Raw genomic sequence first — 12,678 nt, forward strand, 5'->3', positions numbered from 1 at the left:
GTACAGTACGTACTTCAGTGTTTTAATGTTATTTGGTCATTTGTTTCTCAAATTATATTCCGTGTCACTATCAAATGTCAGCATAGCACCTACAGCTTAGCTGTTTGTTTGTGAATCACCAATATTACGCGGAGAAGCACTGCCGACATAGATGCCCATTTCGGCAAAGGAAGCGGCGGGCTGCCTCCAACCGGAGTAAAATCCCTGCCTCGCTCCTCCGCAGCCCACGTGACCACCTCGGCTGCTCCCGGATCTGCGGAGTGACGTTCCGCAATGACGTCAGCCGCCCTCTGCAGTTCGTCGGATGGAGCCGCGATCCAGCTGGTGAGGACGACGCTGCAGCCGCCGCGCGCTGCCGAATGTTCCGAGCGACCATCTCGGCTGGGAAAATAGCGGACGGAGCGGCCGTGGAGATACAGCCAGACGGAGCGGTACGTGTGGTCGCTTCTCCCAGACAAACTCAGCTGCTGGGCGGAGGACGGCCTGCGTCGTGGCTAAGGGTGTTTATGTCGGAGGCTGAAGGGGGGGCAGGGGGGTTGAATTCGCTGCTGCGCGGCGGACCTGCCGTTGTCCATCTTCGTTGCGCCGTTCGGCGGCCTGCTAAGACGCGTAAGACCAGCATTTTTTGGAATTAAGTCGACCCTCGAATATGATGATAATACCAAGTTTCTCCACCGCTACTCGTTAGCCGAGATTTTTCTGTGAGGGGCGGGGGTGTCACTTTGTAGGGTGGTGCGCTGTCCGCTGCGTAGGCTGGTACGGACCACCATCCTGGTGCAGCTCCGGGGCTAAAGGCCTAGCTCTTGCTACCCGTGTTGATTTTAATACGAGATTGGTAAAGCGGAGCTGTGCTTGTGGCAAGCGGCGCATCTCCCGTACATATTAAAACATACCAAGAAGCCCCACCTACATGCATACGATTGCGGCGCCGTACGCCAAGGAAGGTGGCCCGGGCCGCCCGACGTTACTAAGTAGCTAATGTTAGACACCCCTTCATGCCAAAATGACTGAAATGAAACAGCTGCACAAAACAAACCAGAAAAAGCAGTATGTATGAAAATAACTCTTATTCCATTTCTTAAAGATTAGAGCCAACCGACGTTGTTTTGACCGAAAGCTCCTTTCCAGTCTTTCGGCTGTGTCTGGTTTCCCCGTTATTTGAGATTAATAGGAGCAATAACACGGCTATGTTTTGATCTCTTAGCTGTACTGGATTTAATGTCGGTTTTAAAATAAGATGAAGACCCCCCGACCCGATCTCGTACTAAGCGGGAGATGATGGATGGATGGACCAGAGCCGCAGTAGCCGGCAGTATTTTGTAAACCGGAATTTTTCCTCCTCGTGGAAAATCACAGCACTTCAAACGCTGCCTAAAATAATTCGGAAAGATGCAGCCATTTTAATCTGAATATGCGTGAATGATATCACGTACGTGAAATTCGCCCAGTCTACGATCAGTAACACGGGAGATGCATAGATAATTTGCTGACAACCGTTAAATTGTCATCTTGATTTTTGGTAATGAGGAAGCCATACTTCATCATCTGTTATTTGTTTGGAGTTGCTGCATCTCTCTCTCTGCTTATGAATCTATTTTCAAATTTATATGACTGCCTAGCTAATTTGAATAGCATATTTCATGCTTGTTGGTAATATTGGGTATATATTCCTGTCTGCCACAATTTTAAATGCAATTGCAGGTAAATTGCATTTACCTTCACTCATTAATACCTTAATGTGCATTAATTGGGTGTTACTGCTTGCATGGTGGCTATTGATATCTGCTGTTGAGCTTTCTTATCCTGAAGTATAGTTAATTTCCTGAATTCGTATATAGGGCAAATGGAAAATGGTCATAAATAGGATGAATAGTGTTTGATGAATTGGCGCTCAAGCCTAGATTATTCCCTGCCTTGCGCCCATAGCTTCCAGTATAAGCTCTGGACCCAAGGGACTCTGCATAGGGCAGGCGGGTATAGATGATGGATGGATGGATGGATGGAAAAACATGGCAAGTGAAACTGTATGTCTCTATTTTTGCTGACTGAAAATAACATCTATAAAATCTAGGTCTTGTATTTGCTGAGTGTTTTATGCTATTACAGTACAAGCGTCAGTTGCATGACTGGAAATTGTCTGGCCTCCTCTATAAATGTAATATTCCTTGCTGTAGAATGACCTCAGATTGAATGGGGTCACTGTGCACTGCGAGGGTGGACTTAGACTTTTTGTATTATCTTGAATCACACATTTATTTCACAAATTACTTGTGCCAGCACACTTCCAAAGCACGAAGCAGGTGTAAACTGTGCCGGCGCATACATGCAGCAACACCTGGCATAATGTAACTTCCATTGGAGGAGAAATCTGCCCCCCCCTCCCCTTGATGGTGAGTAGGCAGGCTGACTGAGAAAGTTGAAATGCAAGATCCATGCCTTTCATGGGGAGACTCACAATGCAGTGTGTCATAGACTTTGATGTTACCTGATTCATATCCCATGACGGACCTTTATGTGATTCAGAGACTCAACTGGATTGTTCCAGTAATACCTTTATATATTTAAATGAGTAAGTAGTTGCTGTGCTTTTATAACCCTCATATCTCTGGGGTTGGGAGTTGGAATCCTGCCTCCATGCCGTATTTATGGACTTTGCATGTTCTCTGCATGTTACTTGGTTGATTTGGGTCCCCCCACAGTCTAAATCCATGCAACTAGGTCAATTGCCTTTTAGTTTTCTGAGTATGCAAGTGTACCATGTGATGAACTGGCATGCCGTCCAGGGTCTTCCCTGCTTGGTGCACCCTGTACCCGTTTATGCCCTCTGTGTGACCCTGTTCCGGAGAAGTGGTTAGATGATGGATGGATGTTTTTAGAATTTTGTTTACTCCTGAAGCAGGCTGTGGTTCTGCTTCCTACCTAAACAAATGTGTGATTAGTTGCCTTGGTCTACCACTCCAGGCCCCCAGTCTTCCAGCTCCATGCCATGTCTTTGTATAAGACCTCGGACCAAGCCAACGACAACACCCGTGTGACCTCCATCTCTGCGCTGACCCTTGATCTGTGCTCCCCACACAGTGCACTGATTGACACTGATCTGAGCAAGAAGACCAAGACCAGAGTCCCCAACTCCTCACCCAAGAGCCGGCGTATTTACGCTTCTGTCACGACTTCAGAGCTACTCAACGGCACCATGGTTGGAGTGGATGATGATGCATTGAGTCAGCGCCGGGAGGGTGGACGGTCTCGGAACCAGGAGAATGACCAAGGTCGTCGGCCAGTGTCTGACGGCTGCATCGGCAGCAACACTAAGCGTGTCAAAGAGGGCCGAAACCAGCTGCGCAAGGTGGCTGAGAAGAAGCAGGACCAGAATCGTAATCCCAGCCAAATCGAAAACCAGAACTGGAACCTGAGCCCCGACCAGAACCCTAATCAGAACCTTCCGCTTAATGAGGAGCTGAATGGTGAGGGGAAAACTTTGAGGTCACTGTGCCCTGATTTGGAGTTGGAGGCAAAGAACGCCGCAAATGAGCCACTGCTCATTGATACCTTGGAGGTGCCCAGGGGCAAAGAGGAAGGCCATGAAGAAGATGAAAAGGAGGAAGCTGTGGAAGGGGAGGACGAGGCTCAGGCTCCGCTCGGAGGGGATAAGGACACAGACTCTTCTTCAGAGACTCAAAGCAATAGCGAGTCTCGGAAGGAGTTTTCTGGGGGTTGCAAGAGCGCTTGCCTGCTCTTTCAGGGCAGGAATGGGGACCCCACTGATGAGGACTCCAGCTGGACCTCTCTGTCCCAAGGTAGCACGGCCAACAGCACCCCCGATGGAGAGACTGGTAAGAGCAGCTAATGAGATTGGATGTTTTGGATTGTGGGGCTGCTGTCCTTCGGGTGTGACCGAAGCGATGTGAATAGCAGTTTTTCCTTGTCATGTTAGCCCAGTCTAATTGGAGTTGCTAAATTGCCCGTAGGTGTGCATGTGTGAGTGACTGGTGTGTGTGTGTGCCCTGTGATGGGCTGGCCCCCCATCCTGGGTTGTTCCCTGCCTCGTGCCCATTGCTTCCGGGATAGGCTCCGGACCCCCCGTGACCCAGTAGGATAAGCGGTTTAGAAAATGGATGGATGGATGTTAGCCCAGTGTTGGTTGATATGAAGAAGGTGGCTGTGTCACCGCACAGCAAAACCTTCCTCTTTTGAGGTGGTAGAGGTAATGATGGCATGTCTAAGCAGAAGTGAGGCTGGATCAGTGAGCTTTTCGGCTGTGACAATCCCATCACTTTTGTAAAACTCACTGTTGATGTGTATTCCCCTTAAGTCTGCTTATCCAATTTCAGTTTGTCCTTGTTGATTTGTTTTGTTTTAAATTTGAACTGTGCTTTGTTTTAATAGTTGCCTTTGGTGCTGTATCTTAATGCTGAAAGTGTGTGACTCATGCCCACCCTATACGCCAGAACCATACTGGGATCGCAGCGCCTTTGAAACGGATACAGACCTACCGGCAGGCTGGATGCGCGTGCGGGACACCTCCGGCACCTACTACTGGCATATTCCCACTGGTACCACCCAGTGGGAACCGCCCTCGCCCCTGGAAGAGGGTGAGGCTCCTGAGAGGCCCTCCAGCACCTCCCCAGGAGCCACACCTACTGAGGAACCACAGGTGAGGGCCAGGAAGTGGGTGTATATGTGATCACTGTCCGAGCTTGTTTTTGAACTTGACTGTAGAGGTTTCATTCCATTTTGAATTTTGGTGTGGGCTGGTATTACTGTTAGTGATGGCCAAATGATGCTTCGTGAACCATTTGCTGTACCACTAGATGGTGCTCTCTGTTAATAAAAGGGCTCAAAGCATTCCCCAACGCAAACCAAGAGCACCATCTAGTGGGGTCAAAAAATACAGCAAATGGTTCATGAAGCTTCATTTGCTAATTCCTGTTGTAATGTAGATTCTTTGATCAGCATGTCGGGCTGCATGTAGAGATGCTAAAGATAGCCACAAGCTTGGTGTGACCTCTGCGTGGACAGTCTGCCATTTGCCTGTAATTCTGGGTTAAAAATACAGGCACTCCTCTACTTACAACTGAGATACTTTCCGAACTGCCATTCGTAACTTGTCCGTAAGTAGTAATTCAACATCATACGCAAGTACAAAGAACTAGGATGCTGGGAGTACGCACATGATGCTGCTGCGCGGCGGGAGTAGCGGCCAGAAGTCGTACTGCCCGGAATTGGCGTGCAGAAAAAAAAATTATGTTGCGGACAGGAAACGGGAGCCCAAGGAACACAATTTGGACTTAAAGTCCTCTTTGTCTGAAAGTTTATAAGTAGAGGAGCGTCTGTATCCTTGTGTCATCATGTCTGCTTTCTAGTCCAACGTGGTCAAGTTCCTGAGCTTTCACTTGGTCCCACCTGTTGACCTCTGTCTTGATTACATGTGAAGTGCTAGTGCCTGGATTATTTTGACCTTGCTCTATGAGGCCAAGTGTGCTGACATGGTGAGTGTGGGGCTCTGGAAGCACTGGGCTCAGTCAGTCCTTGTGTTGGAGGTACTCAGTGTTCATTCCCATACCTGGCAGCTCACTTCAGCCGCAGTTCTGTTTTTTCCATTCTAGTTGCTTGAGGTTTATTGTCTGTTCATGTGTCATTTATGAAGATTGCTTGAATGATACCTTTGAAGCACTCAGTAGGTATTTTTGTGTGCTATCAGTCCGTAACTGATTTGGCCCACTGGGATGTAGTAAAGTAACTAGGTGGGATATGAGTTAAGCTTTATGGTGACTGATGGCATCTGGTCCCAAGCATTTTTTTCGAGGATCGGGATGACCTTCCGGCTGTGTGTGCGTGACCGCAAAATGTTTTGGTTTGCGGCAGCTACTTTGGTATGGTTGCATCTTTCATGAAAATCTGTATGGGTGGACAATTTTCATGAGGTACAACTGTCCGAATCCTGGGAAAAACCATTTCTAAAAATACGAGGTGTGAAAATGTCTGTTTACTTATGTTTGTCCCCGTATGTCCCTCTGTCACCTATCTCAGCTGACGTGGAACGGCCCATCACGCCCCAACAAGTTTGACGAGGATGCTGACCTATGGAAGGTGAGTCGTGCATCGGTGGAACCAGCTGACCAGTCAGCAGGAATCTACTCCAGTCCCACCCTCTGAAAATGGCACTCTGTCTATTTCTAAACATTGGAAAACCTTACAGTGTTGTGATGGTGTGGCTTCCTGCAGGAGGAAGATGCAGCCCCTGACCAGAGCTTGAAGGAGTTTGAGGTAGCCGCTTTAAGGTATGCCTCCATCAATCTCAGGTATGCTCGGTCGTCCTCGTGGAGCTGGATAACCTTTGTTACAGCGAGTTGTGGGAATACATAGATTTGATTATTTGAAGATTTCCCTCAGACTGTGCGTTATATAGATTGTATGAGAACATCCTCATGGTGTTTTTGTATTATGTACCATAGTAACGCTCGCTGTCTCTCTCACACACAGCTGCCCGCAGACAGAAGGTGAAGAGAAGGCAGCATCTTTCAGCACTGATCTCGGGGCCAAGGTACCTAGTGCTGCTTGCGCTAACACCCATGCCCACATACTGCAGTGACTGTTAGCATTAGCAAAGCTGTTTACTACATTCTCTTCATGCCACAGTTGACACAATGACTCCTCTCTCTGCTCACAGTGCTTTGCAGTGCGGTCACTGGGCTGGGTGGAGATCTCCGAGGAGGAGATGGCTCCGGGCAAGAGCAGCGTTGCCGTCAACAACTGCATCCGCCAGCTGTCCTATCACAAGCACAACCTGCACGACACAGCTGGCATGTGGGGAGAGGTGTGTGTGGTTTTGTTTTGTAATTATTACATTTTGGGGACCAGATTTCCACACGGCGTGATTAAAAACCTGTCACTTTCTTTTTCCAGATCCCACCAGGGGAAACTGAGTTTTATAAAAATCCATGACTAAACTGAAGCAACTTTTTGTATTTTTGATTTTTCTGAGTGCAGATTCAGGGCTGGGTGAGGGGGTTAAGGTTGTCATACTTAAGACTGGGGGTTTGCCCATAGAAATGAATGGACGGTCCCCACAGAAGATGTATATACAATCGTGTGTGTGTGTGTTCGTGTGCGTTCGCGTGTATGCATGCGAGAAAGAAATTGTGTTTCAGTGACAGTGTGTGCATTTGCCCCAGCTTGATATGTTAGTGACACACACACTGTATACCCAGGGAAAGGACATGCTCCTGGTTCTGGAGAACGAGACGCTGAACCTGATTGACCCCCTGAGCCAGAACCTGCTGCATTCTCAGCCAATCGTCAGCATCAGGGTGTGGGGCGTCGGCCGGGACAATGGCAGGTCAGCGGCCGGTACCCGAGACGGGACCTGAATTCTCCCTGACCCTTCCAAGGGCAGTAGCACCTCCTTTTGGTATCGGGAGTGTTTGCCCTAATTAAAATCACTCCCCATTGGTCTGCTGTGCAGATTTCCTTTTGCCCTGAGTTTGATGTATTTTTAAAGTTACACTGGTTGGTTCCTCTAGTGCGTATGTTAGAGGTCGATAATGCAGTGTATGTGTTATGAAGACCTGGTAAAGTACGTTCTTATGCGTCCTGTAGTTTCTCCTCCCTGCCTGTGTTAGGCAGCAGCTCTCCTGGCAGTTAGAGGGTTCTGCGGTCAGATCTGACCCACAGCAGCTGTACTGAGGAATCCTCTGCTTATTTATAGATCCAAGCTGGGCACTCTGAGTCACCATGACTCATCCCAGGATCTGCATTCTTCAGAAACACCATTGGGCTCTATAGAGCCGTGCTACCCCCTTGTGGATATGCTGCGCCACTGCCCTTCAGCTAATTCAACCCTAAAAAAAATTCCTTTAAATTTGTCGCCTATTTTTATAATTTTGTATTCTTGTTTTCTGTTCATGTTGCAAAGTGGTCAGATGTCCTTTGTGTCCGCTGAGTGATGAATGTTTATTCCTGAATGAGTCTCATTTATCTCGAAATAGCTTCCCCCCCCCCCCCCTTCCAGCTGGACTTCCTGCTGAGTTGTGATTTAATTTGCTGTTTTCTTTCTGACCTGCTGCCTTGTGGAGCACAGGGAGAGGTAGTGTTCCTCTTACTGCTTTCTGCCACCTTTTTCTGTAGATCCATGGTGGTTTTCGTCGTCGTCGTCATGGTTATGTCATAGGCTGACAACCCCTCCCTTTCCATATTGCAATGTGTCATGCATCATAGGTTCCATGCTTAATGGTTTATGTCTCCCGTAGCCCATAAAAATTACATTCCATCAGCGCCAAACGAAACGTTTCACTTTCTGTCCGTCTCCTTTGATGCTATTTCCAGTACATGTTTGCCATTTAAGAGCTATGATCCCCTACATACATGATCAGCCATTTCTCTAGCATGTGCAGCTGACATTTTCCTCTGGAAAGTGCCAGTTAATATTTCCTGAGAGATGGTCTGCCCATGTGCACCGATCTGCTGCTCTAACCGGCGTGACTGCTGAGTTACACCCTGCCCATCGTCGTCACCATCGCAGCGGCCTTTGTGTTAGCGTGAATCCCTGCTGAATGTGTCTCCCGTCGACAGGGACTTTGCATATGTGGCCCGGGACAAGCTGACACAAGTGCTGAAGTGCCACGTGTTTAGGTGTGACACGCCAGCCAAGAATATCGCCACCAGTATGCATGACATCTGCTCCAAGGTGAGACTGCCAAGCTGTTTGAGTAGCTTGCGATGTACGTTGTGACTAATGGCTGCTTTGCTAGCTGTGCTGATGGTACTGTTGTTTCGCCCAAAGATCATGGCTGAGAGGAAATCGTCCAAGTCATGCGTGAGCAGACTGAGCATCGATCCTTCTAAACTGGTAGACATTCCTTTCCAGGGTAAGCTCCACCCCCAGCTAAAATTGTTTAGCTCTGAGGCTCCCTCTAGTGGTCGTTGTTTGCCCCTGGCACCAAGTAATTTGTGATTACGCTTGCAACACTACACCCACTTCTTATTTGCAGAACACATTAAAAGATAAATATTTGAGTTACTGTTTACTTTGTCTCTTGCATTTCTCCAGAATTCCCTGCACCTAAAAATGAGCTGGTCCAGCGCTTTCAGGTTCGTTACCTCGGTAATGTGCCAGTGGCCAAACCCGTAGGTAAGGAAAACTTTGGTAAGGGTTATTTTTACTTCCCTTGTTATTTGTGTTAAATGTGTGGATGTCCTGTCTCCTGGTTTTTATATTTGAATGCTTGTTTTAATGGCTGACTTTTGATCTCTGAGCTTGTGGTCGGCACATGTATAGGAGAATCCTTTGTCTGATCTTTCGTCTTTGCGCACTCCTCTTGCATCACAGGTATGGATATGGTTAACGTTGCCCTGGAGACGGTGCTGAACACCACAGAGAAACATGAGTGGAAGTGCGTGACTGTGAACGTGGCCTCGGCCACCCTGACCATCCTTAGTGCAGAGGTGAGCTGTCGTCGTCGTAATGGTGAGGAGGGAGGGACAGCAAGTCTGTGTTTGGGTACTTGAAGTGACATTGCACCAATTGTTCAGTCAATACTGTTCTTTCATTTTGACGAAATCATTGTCGCACAAAATGCGCCCTCCCTCCCCTCGCAGACGGACGAAGTTCTGTCAGAGTGCAGGGTCCGCTTCCTGAGCTTCATGGGCGTGGGGAAGGATGTGCACACCTTCGCTTTCATCATGGCCCAGGGTCCGGGAGACTTCATCTGCCACATGTTTTGGTGCGAGCCCAACGCCGCCAGTCTGTCCGAGGCAGTGCAGGCTGCCTGCATGGTGAGTGTGTGTGTGCACTTTGGACCTCTGTCAGTCTCCATCAGACTTAAATCAGAGTAAACCATTTAACTAGAGACGGGAGGGTATAGTTAGAAATTCAGGCCCCCCCCGACAAAATGTCACCTTGGACACCCCCTACTTGGGTTGGAAAGGCAGGTCCCATGGTAGATAGGATTTATGGAACATTTTGCTAGGTGGAGCTGGTCCCCCGGGGTAGATTGTCAAGTGGGGGGGGGGGTCCCCAATGGTAGATTCTAGGGCCCCTGTAAAGTCCCCCGTCTCGACACTTCTGACTAATGAGAATGAGGGTAGCTTTCAAGAAATGGTCTTGCTGGTGACTAACGAATAAATTGTGTCCCGTCCATCTTTAAAAGCTGCGCTACCAGAAGTGTCTGGATGCCCGGCCCCCCAGCACTAGCTCCTGCCTGCCGGGCCCCCCCGCAGATTCCGTGGCCCGGCGCGTCGGCTCCAGCGTCAAAAAGGGGGTGCAGACCCTGCTGGGCTCTTTCAAGCGGGCCGGGGCTCAGACGCCCTAAGGGAAGTAAGGCATCGCATGCCCCCCCCCTCCCCCCTGCCAAACCCCACCCCTACGCAGCTACTTCCCTCTTGTTGACTCCACCCCGCATCTGCCCCCTCCTTGCAGGCAGTATTGTGTATGTGTGTTTTTTTATTATAATTATTTATTGTTGCCTTTTGGTGGGGTGAATGTGGCAGATCACACCTGTACATGTAGTGCTCTGTGTTCTGCCAAATGCAACATCTGATGTAAATTTGTTGGCTTGTGTTGGAGACTGTTTTTCCTGGCCAAACTGATGTGGCACATGGGCTAAAAACAAATGTTATCAGTCTAGATATTGGGGTGGGTATATAACTACTGAGAGTGTCTGCACTCGGATCCCAGGACGTCCACTGAATCCAGCCCCATCGGTGTACTGTCACATTCTTTGCCCTGTCGTACATCGGAGTCCTCCGCAAATCCCAGCAGACTGTAACAGTGCGGCGTGATTTGGACACCATGCAAACTTCACTCTTTATTCTTTTAAGCATAAGCCACGGATTAGCCTTATTATAGCTCCTTTCTAAACGTTATGGTGTAATACTGCCACCTGCTGGGCCAGCATGTAAATATTTTTAAAAATGGTAGAATCGGCAGCAAGTCCAAGTGTCCGATCTGAGTGGCTCATTTGCCCCTCTTCCAAAGTCTTTAGCTGCGGACCAACAGATGACTTCAGTTTGATTTATTGGTGCACTGTGGCTTTATATATAAATAATAGTTTTATTTCATTTTGTTTGTGAATAGCAGAGATCTGTATAATGTAGTCTTCCAAATGTGTGACTTCACCCCGTGCATGGATTTGAAGTGCACTGTGCCAGTCATTCTTGTGGAGTTGGCATCGATATTTCGAGTCGAGTTCCATGCATGCAATAAATAGAGGCGAGGATGTGTGCGTTGCGAGAGAACAGGAGGGATTCCGAGAGTTTAGGAGAACAGCCTATGTTCTGCACTGTATGAGTCCTGCCAAGTTATGGGTCCAATTCATTTGAACTTGGTGCTTCAGGGGCACTGAGGGGACACCTGCAGAAGGGTGTGTGTCACAGTCTGCACCATCATGGTGTCTGCTGCGAGTTCCTCTGCCCCCCCCGCCCCCACCCTTTTCACCTTTTGCAGACGGGGAGGTCGTCTTGTACAGGTACTGCTGTCCTATTGCTTCGTCATATGCGTGCTCCATATCGCTGTATACATTGCTCTGCGGCTCCCTCTAGTGGTCATACCGCGGCTACCCGCTGTACGTGGATAAACATCCAGCAGACGCAGAACGCCGTTTCTCCGTTTCCACACCCCCACCCTCGTGCCGTCTCTTTGACTGATAGTGAGCCTTGAAACAGCCGCACATTACTTGGCACTCGCACTCATAGCTGTGGGGGCGCGTCAGGCCTGGGTTACCTTTGCAAGGTGCTCTGAAGCACTGGAACATTAACTGGCAGTGACAAGTAGCTTGAATCTGTTTTAGTAACTTATAGCGTTCACTATTTGGTAAGTCAAAAATGTAACTGAAATCAAATAAGACCATATAACACTAGTGTAATACAAAAAACACGTAGCTCACTAGGGTCACTATTGTAAATGTTGACGTTAGTAACTCAGCGATTGAAAAGGTCAGATCTATGGTCAGTCTGTGACACAGTCTATGGGGAGGATAGACTTTAGGTCGAGACACTGGAGCAAATGCTTCCCTTTCATTCTCCACTGCTCATCTCTTCTCACACTTAATACTAATGATACATGTGCGTGTTAATATTAATGTCTTTCAGAGATAATGTTTAGAAACTGGATTTTTAAAGTAATACTTTAAGGTCGTAGAAAACTCTAGATCAACGTGATGCTTGAAGTGAGTTAAAAAAAAAATTCTGTAAGTCTTGTAGTCAATTTTAAAACTTAATATAAATTCTGAGCTCAGAGTTGTAATGCAAGAAAGCTTTTGATTTATAAAGGATTGTTTTTATTTTTAAACTGTACATCAGGTGTAATGTATATACATGTATATTAATGTGTCATTGTACAAAATTAAACACATAAACACTATTATTGCATTTTGTTCCTTCTTTTCATGTTTACAGAAGTAGTAACACGCTTCATTGCCAAGCTAACGTGATTTTGTACCTACAGTTATTGTCAAGACTTTTCCAAATCAGAAACCTTGGGTCACTGGATCCGTTTGTGAAGCATTGAACACACTCCTGCTTATAACAAAGGGATTAGGACTGGAGATAGTTAGCCTCCTATAATAGTCAGGTTAGCCTCCTATAATATGAGGCAGTGATTCCCAGTCCGATCATCTTGGACTCACAGAAAGTCCACATTTTTGCTGGGAACTGGGAAGGACCAAAAACGTGGACCGGCTG

At 47.7% G+C, this 12,678-nt stretch overlaps 1 protein-coding gene across 4 annotated transcripts; it reads left to right on the top strand.

Annotated features, from left to right (window-relative positions):
• Nucleotides 1-263: 263 nt before the first annotated feature.
• On the top strand, nucleotides 264-12,358 carry apbb1 (amyloid beta (A4) precursor protein-binding, family B, member 1 (Fe65)). 4 transcript variants are annotated; one of them, XM_049004841.1, is made up of 14 exons: nucleotides 264-431; nucleotides 2,962-3,833; nucleotides 4,449-4,654; nucleotides 6,031-6,090; nucleotides 6,226-6,302; nucleotides 6,484-6,544; nucleotides 6,671-6,817; nucleotides 7,212-7,339; nucleotides 8,572-8,686; nucleotides 8,783-8,867; nucleotides 9,050-9,145; nucleotides 9,329-9,444; nucleotides 9,598-9,774; nucleotides 10,149-12,358. In XM_049004841.1, exons 2-14 carry the CDS (start codon nucleotides 2,987-2,989, stop codon nucleotides 10,308-10,310), a joined length of 2,277 nt encoding a protein of 758 aa, XP_048860798.1. In that variant the 5' UTR covers nucleotides 264-431; nucleotides 2,962-2,986; the 3' UTR covers nucleotides 10,311-12,358. The 4 variants fall into 4 exon arrangements, with proteins under 4 accessions (XP_048860798.1, XP_048860799.1, XP_048860800.1 ...); XM_049004842.1 differs by having other exon boundaries at nucleotides 9,050-9,130; XM_049004843.1 differs by having other exon boundaries at nucleotides 6,226-6,281.
• The last annotated feature ends 320 nt before the right edge of the window (nucleotides 12,359-12,678 follow it).

Source organism: Brienomyrus brachyistius, unplaced genomic scaffold (genome assembly GCF_023856365.1).
Source record: "Brienomyrus brachyistius isolate T26 unplaced genomic scaffold, BBRACH_0.4 scaffold123, whole genome shotgun sequence".
Taxonomy (NCBI): Eukaryota; Metazoa; Chordata; class Actinopteri; order Osteoglossiformes; family Mormyridae; genus Brienomyrus; species Brienomyrus brachyistius.